Below are 20423 nucleotides of genomic sequence, written 5' to 3'. Positions count from 1 at the left end.
TTTTTTTTAAATTTCCACGGAACAAATTAAAAAGAAAAAAACTAATAAATACCAAGTATGAAACGGGCGAATTCGGGGAATTTATTGAATAAGTTCCAAAGTGTATTAAAAGACAATCGTCAATTGATATGGTACGTATGCATTCCGCGTTTGCACGTACATGGATATATATACGTACGTGACGTGGGCTAACTCGCAACCAAACAAATCAGATTTTTTTCAAGAGACCTTTCAGCTCTGAAATACAAGACTTAAAATACATAACTTGAATTCAGAGGTGCGACGATACCAGGAAAAAATGAACGCGTCAGTGCGTGATAACAACGGCAGTGTTTAACAAAGTACGTGTTTGGCAAAGGACCAATCAACACGTCCATGAATGTCGAGAACTCTCGCCCTAATAAGAACACAGATTCGGGAGTGCGAGGCATTTGGAAACCGTCGATTCCGAAGGCCACAACTAAAATTTGAAGTTCTTGATCAAAATTTCAACTCGTGAGAAGTGGGGTTTTCGAATCTCACCGTGAAGACCAGCACTTGCTGATCAAGCGAGCTGGTACAATGTATCTGAGCCGGAACACACTGCAGGTGGTCTGTGCGGCCGTCGTGGTTCTGTGTGCTGTCCAATACGTCTTTGCGGTGCAAGGTATGAGACTTTAAAGTTACACCCCATGCTCTTAAAAATGGATTTGTATTCCTCCGAACGAATTTTCAATTTGTATGTTTTGTTTTAACGACAGAAAGAAATTATTCTGATTTTAGGCGTCTGCCACCCTCTGAAAAAGGGCTTTCATTTTGGGCATTATATAGCGAGAGCCGAATTATTGTAAAGAAATATTACTAAAATTTGGATTTTTTTCGTTCGATGTCTATTTCAAACGTGAATTACTTTTATAATTCTAACAAATTAGCCATTGAAAAAAAATCCATTTGTCGAGGTGAAACTCGAAAAATCGCGTCTTTATCGTTTTTCGTCTTACCGATTGTTCAAGATGCAAAGAAAATTGCTAACATTTAAGAAAAATTCAAATGAATGAAACAATTCGTTCAAAACTTGCGAATAGTGGTCATATCAACATGCGTTTGTTTTCGTACAAAAAAGTTCCACTGCTCACGATCACAAAAATCCATCTTGCCATAATTTATGTAACTTGATAATCCATGTGTTAAGGATTACACTGTAAGTTTATTACCTTTATATCAATTGGCTTTTTTAGTTTAAACTTAATATGAAGTTGTGCATTTGTTGTGATATTCAAAACCATTTCCGACTATTAGTTACAAAGTATCGTTTTAAATTCGCTAAACTTAACTGCTCCGTTGAGTACCAAACGTGTCCAAGTTAATGGATTTCAAACGCAATTGCAGTATCTTGTCGGAGGAAAATTAAGTTTTGACAGTTCTGCACAACTGGGTGGATTTATTATCCGAATACGAAATAGGCCCTACATGTAGTATATAAGAGCGGCAGCTTAAATGAGTGTCGTATACTAATCAATTTCCAAACTGATTCTGTTTATAAAATAATTATACAGTATGTGTTTTTGCTATGAATAGATCTTCCTCATGTAAAAACGTGCTCTCATAACCCGGCCGCATTTAGACTTAATCATAGGGTAATACACTGGCTCCGTCTTAATCCAAATGCAGCATTTGGCTGGTAAAATATTAAGAGCGTGTCGAGAAAAAAACTTGTACGATACAGTTTTTGATAAAACACTTTTCACTTCAGCGTGCACCATGGTAGAATGCACTGATTTAACCAAGACGTTTCCCCGAGACCTTTAGGGACCTCTTTTAGATTAGATCAGTTATGTTTCAGAGACAAAATAAGTCAACAAGCAGCTTTTACTTGAAGTGTCAACCCCCCCCCCACCCTCCAAGAAAAATACTACTCGTGCGAACATTTGCGAGTTAGGGTGCGTCCTACAGGGCGAGTTGCCGGCCCGATCACTCGACCAGTGCAGCACATGATCTCGTTCGGACTCGCTCAATCGCTCGGACGTACTCTCCCGCTCGAACACATCCACCAGAAATAGTCCAAGTCTGAAAATAAATTCCAAACTGTTTTGATTGTTTCGCGGTTGGTTTACTTGTCACTCTATATTCTCAATTTTTGTAACTATTCTCCCTGTAACTCTTCCCATATTTTAATGAAGAATATCAACAGCTAAAAATGCGAAATTTCAGAGCCAAATCTCACCACTTTCTGTGAAGAGTTCCATTTCCCCAATCAAATGATAATTTTGAATCTACTTCATCTATGTTTGCAGCTCAACTTTTGAATGTCGAAATAAAAGCGGGTCTTTGCTAATTCGTATTGGACTTAAATCAAATTTGATGTTCCATTTAAGTCCAATGGAAGGGGCTCAACAAAAAATACAATGCAGTAAGATTGTAAACATTCGACGTGCAAGCAGAGGTGAGACTTGTCAAGAATTTTCCTGATTTCAGGATTTAAGGAATCCCGTTTGAAATCAGAACTTATTGATGTGAAGATCTTTTTACCTATAGATGTTGCTATAAAACGAAACGAGTTGATATTTTAAGGGGTACATTTTGGCAAGAACAAAGTAACCTAAACCATAGACCCTACATTGCTCTGATGGGAGCCTGAGCGGCCCCTAAACTCTCTGGCTGCCGTGGACTGAGTTTTCATTTTCTCAACTAAATATTTTTTTTTTGAAAAAAGGGGAACCTCTCTAAGAACGCTTGTACATGTATTTTGTTGCCCGACATTGTTTAAGCCCGATTCTGGAAAGGAAGTCTGATAGCTTAGCCCCGTGCATGGTACTTTTCATGGTACCCTTCCAGCCCAGTGTGTGACTCGAGTTAGATTCCCCACCAAGCCGCGCGTGGGTTGTCTGCTCCTACCTGATCCCGCGGATTTACCTTATAATTTTGCCCCTCCCACCTCTTCAAATGGAAGTTCCTTATTTTTTCATTGTCTTTTACTAGTTCCTTCCGTTTCATTACCAAAAGAAATTAAAACAAATTAAAAATCAATAAACTAATGTGTTTGCACCTGCAATTGAAGACTGTATTTTCATTGGAATATTGAACGCAATTTTTCTCTGAGAGGAGAATGTATCTCTCGGTTTGTGACTGACTCTTGTCTTAGCCTGACTCCGTATCAAACGGTGCTGGTACATTACCGTTGTGCTTATAGTCGGTCAGTTTCGTATGATAAATAAATTAATAAAGCGTTTCAGGAGCGGATCTAGCTGTCATGGAACGGGGGGTTGGGGGGGGGGGTGAGTGAATGCGTGCCGAAGGTACGCCTTGCTAGGGAGTCCGGGGATGAAACGTTAAAACCTAAGATGCTTGCTTCTGCATTCTGAGGCAATTTGAGAATAATTTAAGGAACTTAACATTCAAATTATGTTATTACGGAGTAGAGCTAATTATAGTCTATGTAATGGCGAAAGCCATAAGTCTATTATGCATGAACAGATTCGCTGATTAATTAGGCAAGACCCCGCCTCTTGACCGCCTAGAGTTTGACCAATCGCGGGTGCTTTCTATATCGGGTCTTCGGTCATTCACCAGTTGCGCGTCACACAATGTGTCACGCGCTCTGTATTAATTATGTTACGCGATATCGCGCCCGGCTGTTGTATTACAAAACACTGCATTCGAATTGACCAATCTAACCAAATTTTAGTCCAGATTTAAAAATGAAATGACGTCACGATGTAGTAAAGTCGAATCCGATTGGCTGGCGCGCGGCGTACATACATTGTATTCTGTATGTCAAGACAAATCATACGTTGTACAGGACTAAGTTTAGGCTGCATCCTTACTGTCTAGAGCTAGGTCTAGGTCCGCGCCCATTGAAAATACGCGGGGACGCGCTGACAATAGACGTAGCTGTAGCTCTGGAAGCCCGTTTCGGACACGGCCTTGGCTCCGTGGATAACGGGTGATACTCAGACTAAGCTAATTATTGCTCGCAGGACAATTTCTAGAGCGAGACAGCGTGCACAACCTGACCCCTGGACAAATTTCCAATTATACATTTGTATAAACCAACTGAAATATTTCGTTTCCAGGGCAGTCTTATGGCATTCATACTTTGTTGTGTCAATCTGAATATAATCCCGGATCCAAGTTTTAGAAACCGGTCACGGTGTAGTGACAGACTATTAATATTTGGGCGTTTCTGGGTTACACCGTGAGCTGTATTAGATGCTATTGGATTTCCAACTGTGTTCCATTGAATGTTGTTGTTGGAGATTAAAAAGGGGGAAATTTGAGAGTTGGAGGTTTTATCTCTCGGTTTGTCAGGAGACTGACTCTGTATCAAGCGGGACAGTTTGACAGATGGTCTGGTACATTACCTTCCTGCTTATAGTCAGTCATGCAGTTTAGCGTTTTTAGGGGCGGATCTATCATGAAACAGGAAGGGGGTGAGTGAATGGTGTCGAAAGGACGCCTTGGTAGGGAGTCCGGAGATCCCCCACCCTCCCGAAAACTTGGAACCTATGATGCTTTCATCTGCAATTTGAGAATAATTTAAGGAACTTAACATTCCATTTATTATTTCGGCCCGATTTTACTATAGCTTCATACCATTAGTCAGCCGCTGAATTGGGGGAGGGGGTGTTGGGGTGTTGAGATCATGGGCGTCGCTAGGATTTTTTCTAGAGGGGGGCAAAAAAAAAATTGGCCAAAAATGCTTGCATTTCTCAACATATTCTCGATTTATCAGTTTTAGAGGGGGGAAGGGACATTTTGCCCCCCCCCCACCCAACTCATTAAATTTACACCACTTTGTCTTCGCGCCTCTTTTTCTTTTCTTTTTTCTCTTTTCTTTTTCTTCTTCTTCTTCTTTTTTTTTTTTTTGCTTTTCCAGGGGGGGGGGGGGGCAAGTGCCCCCCCTGGCTGCTTGCTACTTCAGAACATTGAACCAATAATCTGAATCTGCCCAATTTCATTTTTGACATTGCAATGCTTAAAAGTTAAATAGAATAATCATTGATAATGACATAAATGTCTTTACAACAATCACACGTTGAATAGTGTTACAAGTAAGGAAGGTGAAGCCAATCTGATTTAAGTGCAACGTGGAAATAGGGCAAGCCCTCCATTCCCACCCCGTCAATTTGGTTGGATCCGTATGCGTTTTTTACTGCTTCGATTATCAACGTCATTCTGTGCATGTACAGTATCAGAAAATAATTTAAATAGCTCACAAAATGCTCAAAAGTCTATGCCAAACCTAAAGTAATCGATGGTGCGATATAGCTAGCTGCTTGCGTTAGATGGACAGTTTTAACTCAATTTTTTAATTGCTCTTGTGTTCTTCGCATTCGTTTTCAGTTCATAATTCAATCAACTAGTTTGAGGCGTTTTCGGTACTATAATTTCCATGTCGAATACACGGGGCGTAAACTGTTCAGATAAATTTGTTGGTTCTGAAGTCAATTATTTTTGCAAGCCCCGCTTATACTAGTTGACTTCCCACATTTTTTTCCCATCGGAGAATGCATTATGCGAGCATAATGCTTTTTTGGGTGTTACCGGAATAAACTTTGAACTCGATTGAAATTTGAACAAATAACCAGCGAGTTTTAGTGAGGTTCCGTCCTCCGGCGGGAATAGCTTCGGTTATGTACCACAAAAGATCGCATTCATTCATCCGTCACATCAGCACAAACCATTTTACAGTATTTACGACGCCAAAAGTGTAGGTGATCGAACTTCATGAGACAGTGTGGGCACACGAGGCCTTTGTGCTTCGTTCATGCATTTGACATTATACGCATAATTTCCCCTCACGCGATGCCGAAACTTTGGAGTTATACGCGTCACGCGGCCGCTCCACGTATGCTAGTATTAATAGTCATCAAAAAAGCTATTTCTAAGCAATATAGAATATCATAATGTACCCCGTGTTTATGATATGAATATTCATTTTAGATTATTACATGTACACTGAATATTCATGTGAAATGTATCCTCCTGATATCCTCCGATCCTCCCTCAGTGATTGTAAAAGGCCCGATATTGACCAGTCTAAGGCATCATGAATATTTTCTTTTCACAAGACCCCCCCCCCCCACCTTACGTTCAACTTCATTTGCACCAGGCCTGATTTGCACTTTCGAGAATAAGTAAAATTACAAATTAAATTGTAATGCTTAGCCTAGGTTATATAGCGCTTTCCATCGTATCAACAATACTCCTATGTGGAGAGATAGAGGCAAAGTTGAATGTCTTGCCCAAGGGCAGGGTTCGAAACCACGCACCGTCGTACATGAGTCAAACACCGTAACCACTGGACCATGGCATTTTAAATCAACAATTGGCATTAACCATTTCCGTCTTGTAAACTCTTATACGATGCTGCTAATAATTCCTATGCCCCCTAATTCTTCTAAACCCCGCCCCTGCTATCGGTGCGCATGCTCAACGATTCCCATCTACCGAAATGCCTCGCTTGCCCAAGCCTGTAAATTGTGTAATCTACACAATGATATTCCAAATAAAGCGTGAGATCGGCTCAGAAACACGGCGAAAAGTTCTCTCTGGGCGTATCTGGGTTATCCATTGAACTCGTTTCTAAAAGTTTCACCCCCTCACATACCAACAATGTGCTTGAAAAAACAACAAATAAAATGCAAAACGCAAGCGCAGCAATCATCCATGCATATCAATTTCAATGCTTACCACCGCGGCAGAGACCGAGACTGATGTGTTTGCACTTTCTTTGTCCCTTACCCCGTTTGGACATTTTTCTTTCCTTTTTTTTTCCTTTTTGGGCATTTTGCTCATAGTTTTCGAATCAACTTTTGTGAGATGAATATGAACATAAGTAAGTAGGCGTTGCGATTTCTCGATAAAAGAGGAGGCCCTCTTTTTTGATTTAGAAACAAAAAGTTTTCTCTTCCGGTGTAGCCTGTTCCGAATACTTTCGATATTATTATTTAGTGCGCCCGCACCATCTTATCTATAGCGCCCTCTACCGCCGATGTAGCTTGACCGCTCTCTCGGGGTCTAGGGCCAATAACCACGTGGAAATTTAAATTTCCACGTTCACGTGACCAAATAGCAGTGATTGATTTCTTCTTCGAAGTTTTGTGCATTGACGCCAGTATGATTGAGGTGTTGAGCGTGTTGTCGTGTACGTGGTACTTATATTAACGACATTGAAGCTGAAAATCACAGTGCAAACTTTTCACTCAGGATTCAGATGGCTGACCGGTGGCTTTGGTGGAGACTACACCTTTAATTAGCAACAATTTAATCATAGACATATACAGCAAACACATGATCATCTTTGGTTCCACCCAATACAAGCGAAGAAATGGTGTTACCACTTTACCACTTTGCCTTATGTAGGCCAATATGATCCCCATACAATAAATGCACAGCATTTACCAAAGAATGGGGGATGCATTAACCAATCAACATGTAGCATTGGTAGGTAGTGACTTAAGCCACGCCCACTAACAGCCAGTTGGATTATATCTGAGCATGAGTGACTTAGCATGAAGAAATGTCAATAAACAGTTCATGTGAATGTATAAAACGTACATACATGATACTATTGATGACTCATCAGGTGTTGATTTAGGTCTTGGGATCTGACTTGACACTTGCAATTGAAGACTTGGGACTTGACTTGATACTTTGGGAGTCAGGTTGGTGTAGCTGTACTTTCCTCGCCTTCCACTGCTGTGACCCGGGTTCGAATCCCGCCTGGGCCAATATGTGGATTGGGTTTTCAGGCCCTATCTGATTCCGTGGGTTTTCCCCTGAATATCTTCTAGGCTGATCCTAGCACCTATAAAACTGTAATTTCTTCTCATTGTCTTCTCTCTAAGTCGGTGTGATGTATCCCCTGGGATGCTTTGCCAACCATAATAATAGTTATACAGATACAGATACTTGCTGTTGAATACTTGGGACTTGACTTGAGACTTGATGTTGAGGACTTGCTAAGAACTCTGGCAAGTGTCTTTTGTTTTCAGTCATTGTTCAATTTTTTTTTTTTTTACTCATCATTGAGAAAGAGAAAGGTTGTAGGAACAGTGCTGTTTTCTGTTTTTTTTTATGCATTCTCAGTTAAGTTTACTTGTTTGTTTGTTTCCCCATTACCGTGGGGCTGCAAATTTAAATGCAGACACTTAAAAATGAAGTGTGTTGCTGATATTGGCTTGGTTGTTTTGATAAATCTGGCTTTTAATTCAAGATCTTACCAAAATGAGATGATACCTAGCTCTCTCTGTCACCTCTGATATAGTGTATTAAAGTGTAGTCTTGATCCAAAACTGGATTTGGATTTTATTACTCTTCTGGTCCATGGCAAGCGAGGTTGCTACCAACAAGATTAATCCAATCCAGTCTTGGCAATATTGGCAGTGCTACCCCGGGAAATCAGAGCATACCTCACATGCATGCATTAGCTTGCATACAGCACGCGTAAGGTACCAGTACGCTCGGAATTTCCTTGGTAGCTTTGCCAGTGGTCTCTGTGCACAAGTACCCCATCAACGGCCAGAAAAGGAGAGTTGGGGGAGACCTAGACTGGTTTCTGATCCATTCACTGCGTATTTCCAATAATCCAAAGTTATTGGAGTTGGGGATTAGTCTGCGAGACTATCGCAAGTTTAATTTGAACATATTCGAACGTTTTCGCGCACCAACATAGCCTGATGCTCACGCGCAATAGATTCAGTGGCTTGGCTTCTTTGTGCACATTCAGGATAAAAAAATTGTGCGCGAATTACAGTGTGCACACACAGTGTCCCATCCAAGGGATTCTCAGAAGTGGTAAAAGCGCGCCCTCTTTTGTTTGATGAGCACCAGACTGGATTTGATTCATCTTGCTGATAGAGACCTCCACCGCCACAGCAATCTAAACATTTGTCAATATACAGCTGACTCTCGTTTCTTGATAATACCTAGTACGGTATTAACTCAGTAGGACCTAGCAAAAATGTTTATTACATCAGAATGTTGTATTAAGAGGAACGTCGGTCCCATTCATTATGCACATCAATTAATGCACAGTCTTGAACAAGCATGACAAGGCTTTATGTTGCCTGTAACTAACATCAGGTGGTAACATCAGGAATACTTTCCCGTGTTTTGTACAAAGTATACCCTTTATGTCAGAATTTGGAAGCCCAATTCTGTCTGTCAACAGACTTGCAGTAATCTGGATGCTTTTTGTATAATCAAACATTGACATTAGCCTGGTGTGAAATGTTTTTTTCAACTTGCTTTAAAAACAAACTGGTTTCCAGTTAGGCAACATACGTGTTCGGTCATATTTACATCATTACACTTTGGTAATAATACTGTAAAATAAAAAACGAATTGGCAGCTGTCGAATTGATTAACATTTTTTTGTGGTGTCGTAGCACATTCATTTTTGTATGTACATATTGCAAACAGTGCTTTCTGTGTAGCTTCATATAAGGCCATCAAATTAGAGCTTTGTTTTTCATTGAAGTCCTGAATCTATCCTAACTCAATTTCCATATACATGTACATGCATATTTAAATTTGTCACAGGGTCAACCACCGAAGGCCCACAGTCAAGCACTGGAGTCCCAGAATCAACCACCAATGGCACAGAGTCAACCACCGAAGGCCCACAGTCAACCACTGGTGTCACAGAATCAACCGCCAATGGCACAGAGTCAACCACCGAAGGCCCACAGTCAACCACTGGAGTCCCAGAATCAACCACCAATGGCACAGAGTCAACCACAGAAGGCCCACAGTCAACCACTGGAGTCACAGAGTCAACCACCAATGGCACAGAGTCAACCACCGAAGGCCCACAGTCAACCACTGGAGTCACAGAGTCAACCACCAATGGCACAGAGTCAACCACCGAAGGCCCACAGTCAACCACTGGAGTCACAGAATCAACCACCAATGGCACAGAGTCAACCACCGAAGGCCCACAGTCAACCCCTGGAGTCACAGAATCAACCGCCAATGGCACAGAGTCAACCACCGAAGGCCCACAGTCAACCACTGGAGTCCCAGAATCAACCACCAATGGCACAGAGTCAACCACCGATGGCCCACAGTCAACCACTGGAGTCACAGAGTCAACCACCAATGGCACAGAGTCAACCACCGAAGGCCCACAGTCAACCACTGGAGTCCCAGAATCAACCACCAATGGCACAGAGTCAACCACCGAAGGCCCACAGTCAACCCCTGGAGTCACAGAATCAACCACCAATGGCACAGAGTCAACCACCGAAGGCCCACAGTCAACCACTGGAGTCCCAGAATCAACCACCAATGGCACAGAGTCAACCACCGATGGCCCACAGTCAACCACTGGAGTCACAGAGTCAACCACCAATGGCACAGAGTCAACCACCGAAGGCCCACAGTCAACCACTGAAGGCCCACAGTCAACCCCCGAAGGCCCACAGTCAACCACTGGTGTCACAGAATCAACCACCAATGGCACAGAGTCAACCACCGAAGGCCCACAGTCAACCACTGGAGTCCCAGAATCAACCACCAATGGCACAGAGTCAACCACAGAAGGCCCACAGTCAACCACTGGAGTCACAGAGTCAACCACCAATGGCACAGAGTCAACCACCGATGGCCCACAGTCAACCACTGGAGTCACAGAGTCAACCACCAATGGCACAGAGTCAACCACCGAAGGCCCACAGTCAACCACTGGAGTCCCAGAATCAACCACCAATGGCACAGAGTCAACCACCGAAGGCCCACAGTCAACCCCTGGAGTCCCAGAATCAACCACCAATGGCACAGAGTCAACCACCGAAGGCCCACAGTCAACCACTGGAGTCCCAGAATCAACCACCAATGGCACAGAGTCAACCACCGATGGCCCACAGTCAACCACTGGAGTCACAGAGTCAACCACCAATGGCACAGAGTCAACCACCGAAGGCCCACAGTCAACCACTGAAGGCCCACAGTCAACCCCCGAAGGCCCACAGTCAACCACTGAAGGCCCACAGTCAACCACCGAAGGCCCACAGTCAACCACTGAAGGCCCACAGTCAACCACCGAAGGCCCACAGTCAACCACTGAAGGCCCACAGTCAACCACCGAAGGCCCACAGTCAACCCCCGAAGGCCCACAGTCAACCACCGAAGGCCCACAGTCAACCACCGAAGGCCCACAGTCAACCACCGAAGGCCCACAGTCAACCACTGAAGGCCCACAGTCAACCACCGAAGGCCCACAGTCAACCACCGAAGGCCCACAGTCAACCACTGAAGGCCCACAGTCAACCACTGAAGGCCCACAGTCAACCACCGAAGGCCCACAGTCAACCCCCGAAGGCCCAAGCGAAACTTCCATGACAACATTAGACATAGGTATAATACTCACTTCTTCCTTTCCAAATTTATAATGTTGTTTGCAAAGTTGTTAAAATTGTATATGCAGTGCACATTTAGTTTGAATATGATTTTTTTGGGGGGAGATGTCTCTCTTTTATTGATATGATTTTTCAATTTGCTGACATAATTTTTTATCTCTCCAAACAAACCAATTATATTCAGATTTGTTTGGACGGTATCATAGAGATTAGATGTACACGGTGTGTTTAAAGTTCAGGAAAAGTTTCTACCATTTTTGTCTTTGAACAGTTCTCACTTCAACCTCAAGCACTGGCATAACCACTTTGGATCCATGTTCTCTTGAAGGTAAATATATATATATACTCATCCGATCACTTGTGAATTTTATTGAAAAGTGCAGTTTATTAGACATTCAAAATATTCCATTTTTTTTCTGGAAAGCTGAGGGTGCTGTTGCTGTGATGTTATTTCAGGAAGACATTGTTAAGTTTGGGGATTTTCTGTTCAAATTGTGAACCCAAAACAGTTTTCACCGAAAACATTTGTGAGAAACATTTGCTCCTTGGCCTACTGCCATATACTGACTCAAAAAATCACCAAAGACAAGAAACTTTTGAGGCATTCTGGCAAAATGAGACGGAACAGGGCACAGTCCGTAGTGGTGAAAATTAAAAGAGCTGAATGAGGTGACTTATTTCGATTTTCAGATTTACTATATGTTATCCTTGATATGTCTACTACACTTGTTTTAAAAGAAATTATAAAAAAAAATCTTGGAATATAATCGTTTTTCAGGAAAAACAATTGGCATCTTCCATTTTCACGAACATGTTTTGCTTTTTTGATATGTCGATAATGGCGAACTTTATACAGCCATAACTTGTCAACAGAATGGCCAATTAAAGTGCAACAAATACTATTGGTCAAAAAATTAAAATGTTACTTGCAAACCCTCATTTCGACTTCTGCAAGTTCTGTCTGATTTTGTCAGAATGCCTCACAATTTATGACACCAAAATATTCCAAATTGTGGCAACTTTTGGTGCTAAAATAACTGTAGCATTTAGGCATCCGCCTAAAATGACATCACACTTTTGCTTAGGAATATGTAAACTTGCATTAGCTTGAAAACCAAAAAGGCACCAAGATATTGTTGAAAATGGCAAAATAAGAATTAAAAATAAGGTTAAATGGGACACAAGGATGGAATGAAAAAAATTACATTGTATGGACCCTTTACTCAGTGCTTTCCATTTGTCTTCAGCTGAGGCCATCAAATTAAATGTTTTGCTTTTAATTAACTCTCAACAGTGCCAGTTGTTGAAGATCGTTGCATTGATGAATCTCAAGGAGATGTTTGGGTAGCATGGGATAAAGTCAATGCAACCAACATTCCCAATGAGGATATCAATTGTACGGTAACTATAAATGGAGTCATCGTGCAAGTGGGTCTGACAGGAGGCCTATTTGGAGTAGGACATTACAACGTCTGTTGCAGTGCTATTTGCCCATCTGGTGGCAAACTTGTAGCATACTTCTCCTTCCATGTGATAGGTAAGAACTATTTGAGTTATCAGACAAACCCTATCACTGTTTTAGAATTCTTCAAGTAAATTGTCTTTTATTCTGGAATGATCCTGAACCCTTGTCTGAAGATGTGAACAATTTTATGACGTCATCATGATGTCACCAGGTATCTGAGTACTGGATTTAAGGTCAAAATTTGAAAAATTACTTTTAAATGTAACTATTCAAATGAATGGAGTACGTACGTATCATGATTTGTGATCAGTTAGACATTGCCTCAGACAATATTTTGAATATCCAGGCACAAAGTCAGTTCCTGGAAGTGCAATGAAAATATAATATGAAAACGGAGGCATTTTAGTAATGTGGCATGCAAAACACAAAAAAACATCATGATGAAGTCATCACCTAAAAGAGCGTCCTCTAGCGGCACATAAAAGTTATTGACCTTTTGTAATTTAAAAAACATCCTTCAAAATGCTGCAAGATTGCCCCTAGATATTAATATGACAAGCGCTGAATGACTTTGCAAGGTTTCCTTACGTCATCGGACCGAAAGTTAATGTAGGGAGAATTTAGAAATGATCAGTTTTCCTTTTTTTAAATTCAAGATCATCATTTGATCTTATGTGTCTTATGACTTGGGCTTTCAAATGTTGTGACATCATCCATCTGGAACTGAGGTGTTATCAATATAACTGAGATCCATTATAATTTCAATATTTTTTTGAGTTCCTTTCACTTCTTTATGAACAACTATCATTTCTGATCTTAATCAATATTTATTTTGCACATTGTAACCGATGACGTCATCAAACAGTAATTAAGGTGGTTTTTTTTTTCGTGTACGTGTAAATAAAATGTGATCTGAACTTGTTTTGAACCCCAAGTGATGCATTTTAACTCAAATTAAAAACAATTGTTCCACTGGAAAAGCAGAATTTGTGATTCTTTTGGTGTTCTGACCAAAACAAATCAACTTGAATAGCTGGAAAATGTCCCGTGAAATATTTGCAAGCCCAATCATTCTGCGTTTGTAACTGAACAAACGTGAATCTCTAGTATATATTGCTATAAGGCACTGATATTTTTTTTGTCTTATGATTGCCAATTTGAGAAAATATAACTATATAGCAAAAATGTAATATCTTATGGCGAGTGAGGGTCTAAACCAGTTAATGCAGTCTGGACCCATAGTTTCTTTTTTTCCGTCATTTGTTTGATGAAAGAACAAAATCTGGATAATGACAAGTTCATTGTACACTCTTATTGCTTTTGTAAATATAAAGTTTATAAACTTTCTTTAGATCTGGTGATTATCTTTTTAGTCTTTATCATGCCATTGCAATACACCACGAACCGACGTATCGCATTTTTTTGTGTTTCGAGAAAAACTGATTTTAAGTCGGTCAATATTTTGTAGGCGCATTCCATATACTCCCTGTTTAAGAACTCAAGCTGTTTCGTTTTTGCTAGTAAATTATAGATTGAACTTTATTGTATGCAATCCGTGTGCATCTGAAATTCAGCTCCACAGTTATTCGTCACTTCGTGAAACAGATTTTTATCATGTTTATCATATGTTATACAACGCGCGTAATAGTGGCCGTGTGCCAAATACGGAGATACGTCGGTTCGTGAAATGCTAAATTCTAATTGTTCATGTCGACGCTCCTTTGTGACGTCATAGCACTATGGGAATTAGCGTGTAAAGTGCCGTATCGGGAAACGCCACTTTGTGGTGCAGCATTTTTCTTTTTTTAGAGATATGCCACACAGTCTAATTAGCGTTCTTAGTTAATTAGAGCTCCGTTTGGAATAAAACTTTCTGAGAATGAGTACTGTGATGAAATAATAACGTTAATGACAAAAACTCAATTTGGCAAAAAATCGAGATACGCCGGTTCGTGGTGCGACCGACGAAATTATTATATCCTACTTAGTCTGAATATTGGTATCCTGGCATTCTAATCCCAATTGGGCCGGCTGCATTTACACTTGAGTTACTTCAAATTACAAATGTACCTTTATTTTTATATTGATATTATTTTTTTGTTTTAAACCAACAGTATATCCCTGGTTCATGGTGCCGTTTGTTGAAGATCAGTACATTGAAGCTGGCCAAGCCAGTCTTGCAGTGACTTGGGATGAAGTCAATGCAACCAACACTGATGGTCAACCAATAACATGTACAGATGATGCAGGGGGAACTGCTGTGACTACCACAGGAGGAGACTTTCCAGTTGGACTTCACACTGTGACTTGCACAGTTACCAATGATGGTGGTTGCACGGCCTCTGCAAACTTCACATTCAACGTCACAGGTAAGATGGATGTATTCACACAAACAGATGTTGAGATGTAACCCATGTGACAAATGCAAACGTGTTGTTGTTATTCAATATATCAGTGTGACACATGCTGCTCTAGCCATGGTGAAATGTTAGTGTAGTGGTATTTGCTGCGGAAGGACTTATTAATGTGAGTGATGAACTTGAAGCTGTTACAGTCCGGGGCCGGCACAAGAGCCCCTTGAAAAATTTTGGATTCTGAGGCAATTGCTGGCCACTTTCCCCTGACTGTTTTGAGCAAAGGTTTTGAAAATTATACGCAAAGTTAGTTCATTTGTTTTAAATATAGTCTTGCATTTTATAAAGTTTGGGCCAGACACAGAGAGACGATCTTGGTCAGGTACAGTAATAATTGCTATAGTAGCATACATATAACCATGATAACCTGTGATGTAAGGGCTCTGAAAAGGTTCTTCCAACAGTGCACAGTATGAGGGAATTCAAATGCATTGTAACATGAGTTACAATATTGAGTATAGCCCTTCCCTTATATAATTTTATAAACACTCTATAATGCCCCTGAGTGATTGCGAGACAAAACCACTCTGGTGGGACTTGAACCCACAACCTTCTGCTCACTAGCGCTGATGTCTTACCACTCGATCACCGAGCTTGCCGGGGTCGGCTGGCTTTTAGAATCAGATATAGCAGCAGGTACTGCAATGAAACATTTTTTCCCCACAATCACTCGGGGGAGCACTTGGTGTACAGTGTTTATAAAATATGTCGGTGAAGGGTAAAACCCAATATTGAATTCACATCTTCCCGGTGGGAATAATAAGCTTATTACCAAATCAACAAAATTTCATTTGGTTGGCCTCTTTGTAATAACTTCCCAGTTCCATGCTTGTAGGGAACGTTCCTTTTTGGAAAGTGCTGTGTTTCCAGCGTGTTGCCGACTGGAGGGCCGTTTCTGAGTAAGCGTGCACACGCATGGACCAATGTCACTGGGCATCTCTGGGCAGTGGGAACAATGCATATTCCCAATTGGAACAGGCGATGTTCTCCAGTGGAACGTTCCATTAAGCATTCCAACTTTTTAGACGTTCCATTATTTCTCCTTGGTGATTGCCTGCCATGCCCCTTTATGCTAGTTCAAATGTGTATCATATCTGACAGGGGAGCAATGGGCTCTGTGCGCCAACAAAAGAGGGCGCGTTTTTACCTCTTTTGAGAGCTCCGTGGTCGGGACACAGTGTGCGCGTACTGTATTGTATTGGTTCGCGTGTGAAGTATGCACGACTTCCAAAATATGCAAAGTTATAGCCACCGCGTCTTCGCATGAGTGTCAGGCGTGGTCGGCGCGCAAATATACGTTGGAATTCAACTTGCGATAATTCGTCTCCGAGACTAATACTCGCATCCAATAACTTTGGATACATTCAAATACGCAGTGGATAGTTTTGCATATTGGTTTGGACCACATAAAGATTACTGGTTTACTAAAAGTTCAAGAACATTGTCTGCCATTTCTGTCTTTGAACAATGCTTACATGTACATCAACCACAGGCCCAGTCACATCAACCACAGGCCCATCAACCACAGGCCCAGGCACATCAACCACAGGCCCATCAACCACAGGCCAATCAACCACAGGCCAATCAACCACAGGCCCACCAACCACTGGCCCACCAACCACAGGCCCACAAACCACAGGCCCACCAACCACCGGCCCACCAACCACCGGCCCACCAACCACAGGCCCACCAACCACAAGCCCACCAACCACAGGCCCACCAACCACCCGCCCACCAACCACCCCCCCACCAACCACCGACCCACCAACCACCCCTCCACCAACCACCGACCCACCAAGCACCGACCCACCAACCACCGGCCCACCAACCACCGACCCACTAACCACCGACCCACCAACCACCGGCCCACCAACCACAGGCCCACCAACCACCCCCCCACCAACTACCGACCCACCAACCACCGACCCACCAACCACAGGCCCACCAACCACAGGCCCACCAACCACCGGCCCACCAACCACCGGCCCACCAACCACCGACCCACCAACCACCCCCCCACCAACCACCCCCCCACCAACCACCGACCCACCAACCACCGACCCACCAACCACCGACCCACCAACCACAGGCCCACCAACCACCGACCCACCAACCACAGGCCCACCAACCACAGGCCCACCAACCACCGACCCACCAACCACCCCCCCACCAACCACCGACCCACCAACCACCGACCCACCAACCACCCCCCCACCAACCACCGACCCACCAACCACCGACCCACCAACCACCGACCCACCAACCACAAGCCCACCAACCACCGGCCCACCAACCACCGACCCACCAACCACCGACCCACCAACCACAGGCCCACCAACCACCGGCCCACCAACCACCGACCTACCAACCACCGACCCACCAACCACAGGCCCACCAACCACAGGCCCACCAACCACCGACCCACCAACCACAGGCCCACCAACCACCGACCCACCAACCACCGACCCACCAACCACAGGCCCACCAACCACCGACCCACCAACCACCGACCCACCAACCACAGGCTCACCAACCACCGGCCCACCAACCACAGGCACACCAACCACAGGCCCAGACTGTGCTGAATTTGGATGTAAATATACACTTCCGATTATTTCAATAAAGGAACCAGTCGTCAATATTTCATAGATAGATTTCACTTCATTATTTGTTTTTAAGTCCAATTAAGTTTTTGGAGGCTCTCTTAAAAGTGTGCAAAATGACCCTTTATTGATGTACATGTAATATTAAATGTTACCATAAGAAACCATTTTCCACTTTGCCTCCCAGAACATGACTTTGTTGATGGATGTTACATGTTTCAAAGAATGGAAGTTGACATATATGATTATACAAGAAAAACAGCATTAGAACCAGGGTGTGGGAATCACACACAGCTCCCGCCATATACAAATTATTATTTGAGGACACTGGCTGCAAATTTTCATGTTGCCAGAAGTTAGTCGTGCTGTACAGAATTTCTGCATTTGCCGTATTTCCCTGACACTTGGTAATATAAGTACCAGGGGAATAGTCTGGTTTCTGGTCTACTTCTGTCCTACTGTTATAACAAATTGAGAGCAGTACTAGCGACAGCAGGCAGTGTTTTAGTTGAGTTGGTGACAAGTTCGCCACATGGCCATTCACAATTAAATCACAAGTCAGTTTACTAGCTGGGCTGCAAGTAACGCGGGATACGCAATAACAAAGGAAATATCACTTTTGAAAATTTATCATTTTTGGGGGGTTTAAAAAAAAAGAAGAGGTGGCCTCCAAAAAGGAAGCAGGCAGGGACGCTAAACATGTTTTGTTTTTTATTTTGCCTTATGCATACAAGGAAAAGTTACTTTGATTGATTTTGTGCCTTGGATACATGTATATATTTTTTTTTTTATAATTGGGTTTTGCAACTAGCTGCTGTATTTTTTTTTCACTGAAACAAACCATTTCATTCATTTACAATTTTGTTTTAATGCATAACATATCCCAGGATTATAGAATTTCTATAGTACAATTTGAGGAGATTCTTGGCCACTTTCCCCTCACTTTTTTGAACAAAAGTTAATTTGTTTAGAATAAAGTCTTGCATTTATAAAGGTTTCTTCTGTAGGGCAACATGGCTGCCTGTGAAAACATATATGTTTTTGCTCACCGCTTTCCACTACTGGTAGTTGGTATGTGTTATCAATGTTCAGCTCTCCAGACTCATGTACCAGTATAGTTTCAAAAAATGGGTGTGGGATCTAGAAATTGCTAATACACCCTAATGATGTACGGCCTCTGAAAAGATTCTTACAGTGGTGCAAAGTATGAGGACATTTTCAAACGCAGCTGTATTTAAATGTTTGCCATGTCAGTTTTTTTGTAACGTGAGTTACAAATATCAATCTTGTAGCCGGATTAATCATTGGTTGAACTGCATAATTAAAAAATGAGCTTTGAAGATTTAAAAGAATGTTAAGGCATTGTAAATAAAATGAATTTATTATTTAATGAATATTTGGACAAACCAACTGATTGTAATAAGGCCAAAAAAAATAGTTCTGCTTCCGATTACGTGGCATTCGAAAATAGGGCAGGTAGGAAGTGAGTTTTTGTTTTTGGCCAATTTTTTTGTTTGTGATCATATGGAGGCATCTGAATGCAGTCAAGGGTAAAAGGTAGAAATTGATTGTTTTGGGTATTCTTTTCTCATTTTTCCCATAAAAAAATTAGGGTAGGGGCTGTCAGAATAGGGTAGGTAGGGAAACCGGAAGCAGAACTATTTTTTTTTGGCCAAACTAAGGAATCATTTTAATGATCTCGTAAATTGAAAAACGAATAATTAAAACTACAAAATAAGCCAAGCTGCCAAGCTCTCCTCACATTAATATAAAAAGTTAACTTTTGTTTCCTTTATTTGAACAGCGTCTAACCTTGTTCCATTTGGCCTTGGGGCTGGAGACAGTGCACTCTCCACCGTCTATCAATCAGTGAGTTTAATATAATTATTATTTCAATAAAAAAGTAACTTGACTTTCATGCTAGAGACAATACAATCTTTACATTCAATCTGTCGGATGAGTTTATACTCAACCCATGCAGGATAGATGTGGCGGTGATTTCAAAGACTGACATTTGTAAAACTCTTTTCATAATTTCTCTTTACTAGTATATGTTGACGGTGTTTATATTTTTCTTCAACAGTTCTATCTGCCTTCCAAGGATCGGATCTCCCCAACCTTCACTTCACGGCAGTTCTTTCCCTTTGGCAATGAGCTCTATGAGTTTCTATATGTAAGTAGCAGCATGACTTGTGGAGTGCCGTGATCTCTTGGTCTGGTGCATTGAATTCGTGGTCTGCAGGTAATCCTGCAGGTTTTGGGTTCCAGTCCAGCCTGGGTGTGTGTGTGTGTGTCCTTGGGCAAGGCACTTTGTCACTCATTGCTTCTCCCCACCGAGAATATAATTTGGGTACCTGTGAGGGCAGAGATGATTATTGTGGTTGATTAATAGTTGCTTTGCACCCACATGTTTGTTATGACATTGCAATGTAATCTTTGATCAGATGATAAGTATTTTCTGCGTTGGAGAGACTTACAATTTCATATTTGGTTTTGCCGTGCACCGACGTAGTATTAATAAGCTCTGTATACTCGGCACTGTCCAAGAGCTTGCAAGAAATAACAGTACAATACATATACCCCAATATGCATTATGAAT

The 20423-nt window shown here is 42.0% G+C and overlaps 4 protein-coding genes across 9 annotated transcripts in view; all 4 read left to right on the top strand.

Moving 5' to 3' along the window:
* LOC119720314 (platelet binding protein GspB-like) overlaps positions 1-660 on the top strand; it is a 29131-nt gene extending 28471 nt beyond the window's left edge. Inside the window, exon 6 of the mRNA XM_038189955.1 lies at positions 530-660. Coding sequence (XP_038045883.1) covers positions 530-660 — 131 coding nt within the window. The remainder of the gene's footprint in view (positions 1-529) is intronic.
* An 8871-nt stretch (positions 661-9531) lies between these two features.
* Positions 9532-11332, top strand: LOC119720232 (extensin-like). Its single transcript, XM_038189853.1, has one exon. The coding sequence runs from the start codon at positions 9580-9582 to the stop codon at positions 11323-11325; it is 1746 nt and encodes a 581-aa protein (XP_038045781.1). The 5' UTR covers positions 9532-9579; the 3' UTR covers positions 11326-11332.
* A 285-nt stretch (positions 11333-11617) lies between these two features.
* The window catches only part of LOC119720231 (neurogenic locus notch homolog protein 1-like), a 43116-nt gene continuing 34310 nt past the window's right edge, over positions 11618-20423 (top strand). For 5 of the 6 annotated variants that reach the window (XR_005270076.1, XM_038189852.1, XM_038189849.1 and 2 more), the window contains exon 1: positions 19914-19997. The gene's annotated coding sequence lies outside the window, so the exon portion shown is untranslated. Of the gene's footprint in view, positions 11671-12636; positions 12880-19628; positions 19694-19907; positions 19998-20423 lie in introns of those variants that run through there. The other variant, XM_038189850.1, reaches the window with a different exon arrangement.
* Positions 14998-20030, top strand: LOC119720313 (salivary glue protein Sgs-3-like). The gene is made up of 5 exons (XM_038189954.1): positions 14998-15176; positions 16714-16935; positions 16968-17814; positions 19629-19693; positions 19908-20030. The coding sequence occupies exons 1-5, from the start codon at positions 15129-15131 to the stop codon at positions 20028-20030; spliced, it is 1305 nt and encodes a 434-aa protein (XP_038045882.1). The 5' UTR covers positions 14998-15128.

The sequence above is a fragment of the Patiria miniata genome, unplaced genomic scaffold (genome assembly GCF_015706575.1).
Source record: "Patiria miniata isolate m_02_andy unplaced genomic scaffold, ASM1570657v1 HiC_scaffold_9, whole genome shotgun sequence".
Classification (NCBI taxonomy): domain Eukaryota; kingdom Metazoa; phylum Echinodermata; class Asteroidea; order Valvatida; family Asterinidae; genus Patiria; species Patiria miniata.
Note: the sequence above shows the minus strand (reverse complement) of the source record. Positions and strands in the feature narration are given on the sequence as shown.

Coding starts and splice junctions, on each gene's coding strand:
- LOC119720313 (XM_038189954.1), top strand. CDS start 15,129: ATGATGGTGGTTGCACGGCCTCTGCAAACTTCACATTCAACGTCACAG. Junction 15,177..16,713: donor CTTCACATTCAACGTCACAG/GTAAGATGGATG, acceptor CATCAACCACAG/GCCCAGTCACATCAACCACA. Junction 17,815..19,628: donor AGACTGTGCTGAATTTGGAT/GTAAATATACAC, acceptor TTATTTGAACAG/CGTCTAACCTTGTTCCATTT.
- LOC119720232 (XM_038189853.1), top strand. CDS start 9,580: ATGGCACAGAGTCAACCACCGAAGGCCCACAGTCAACCACTGGTGTCA.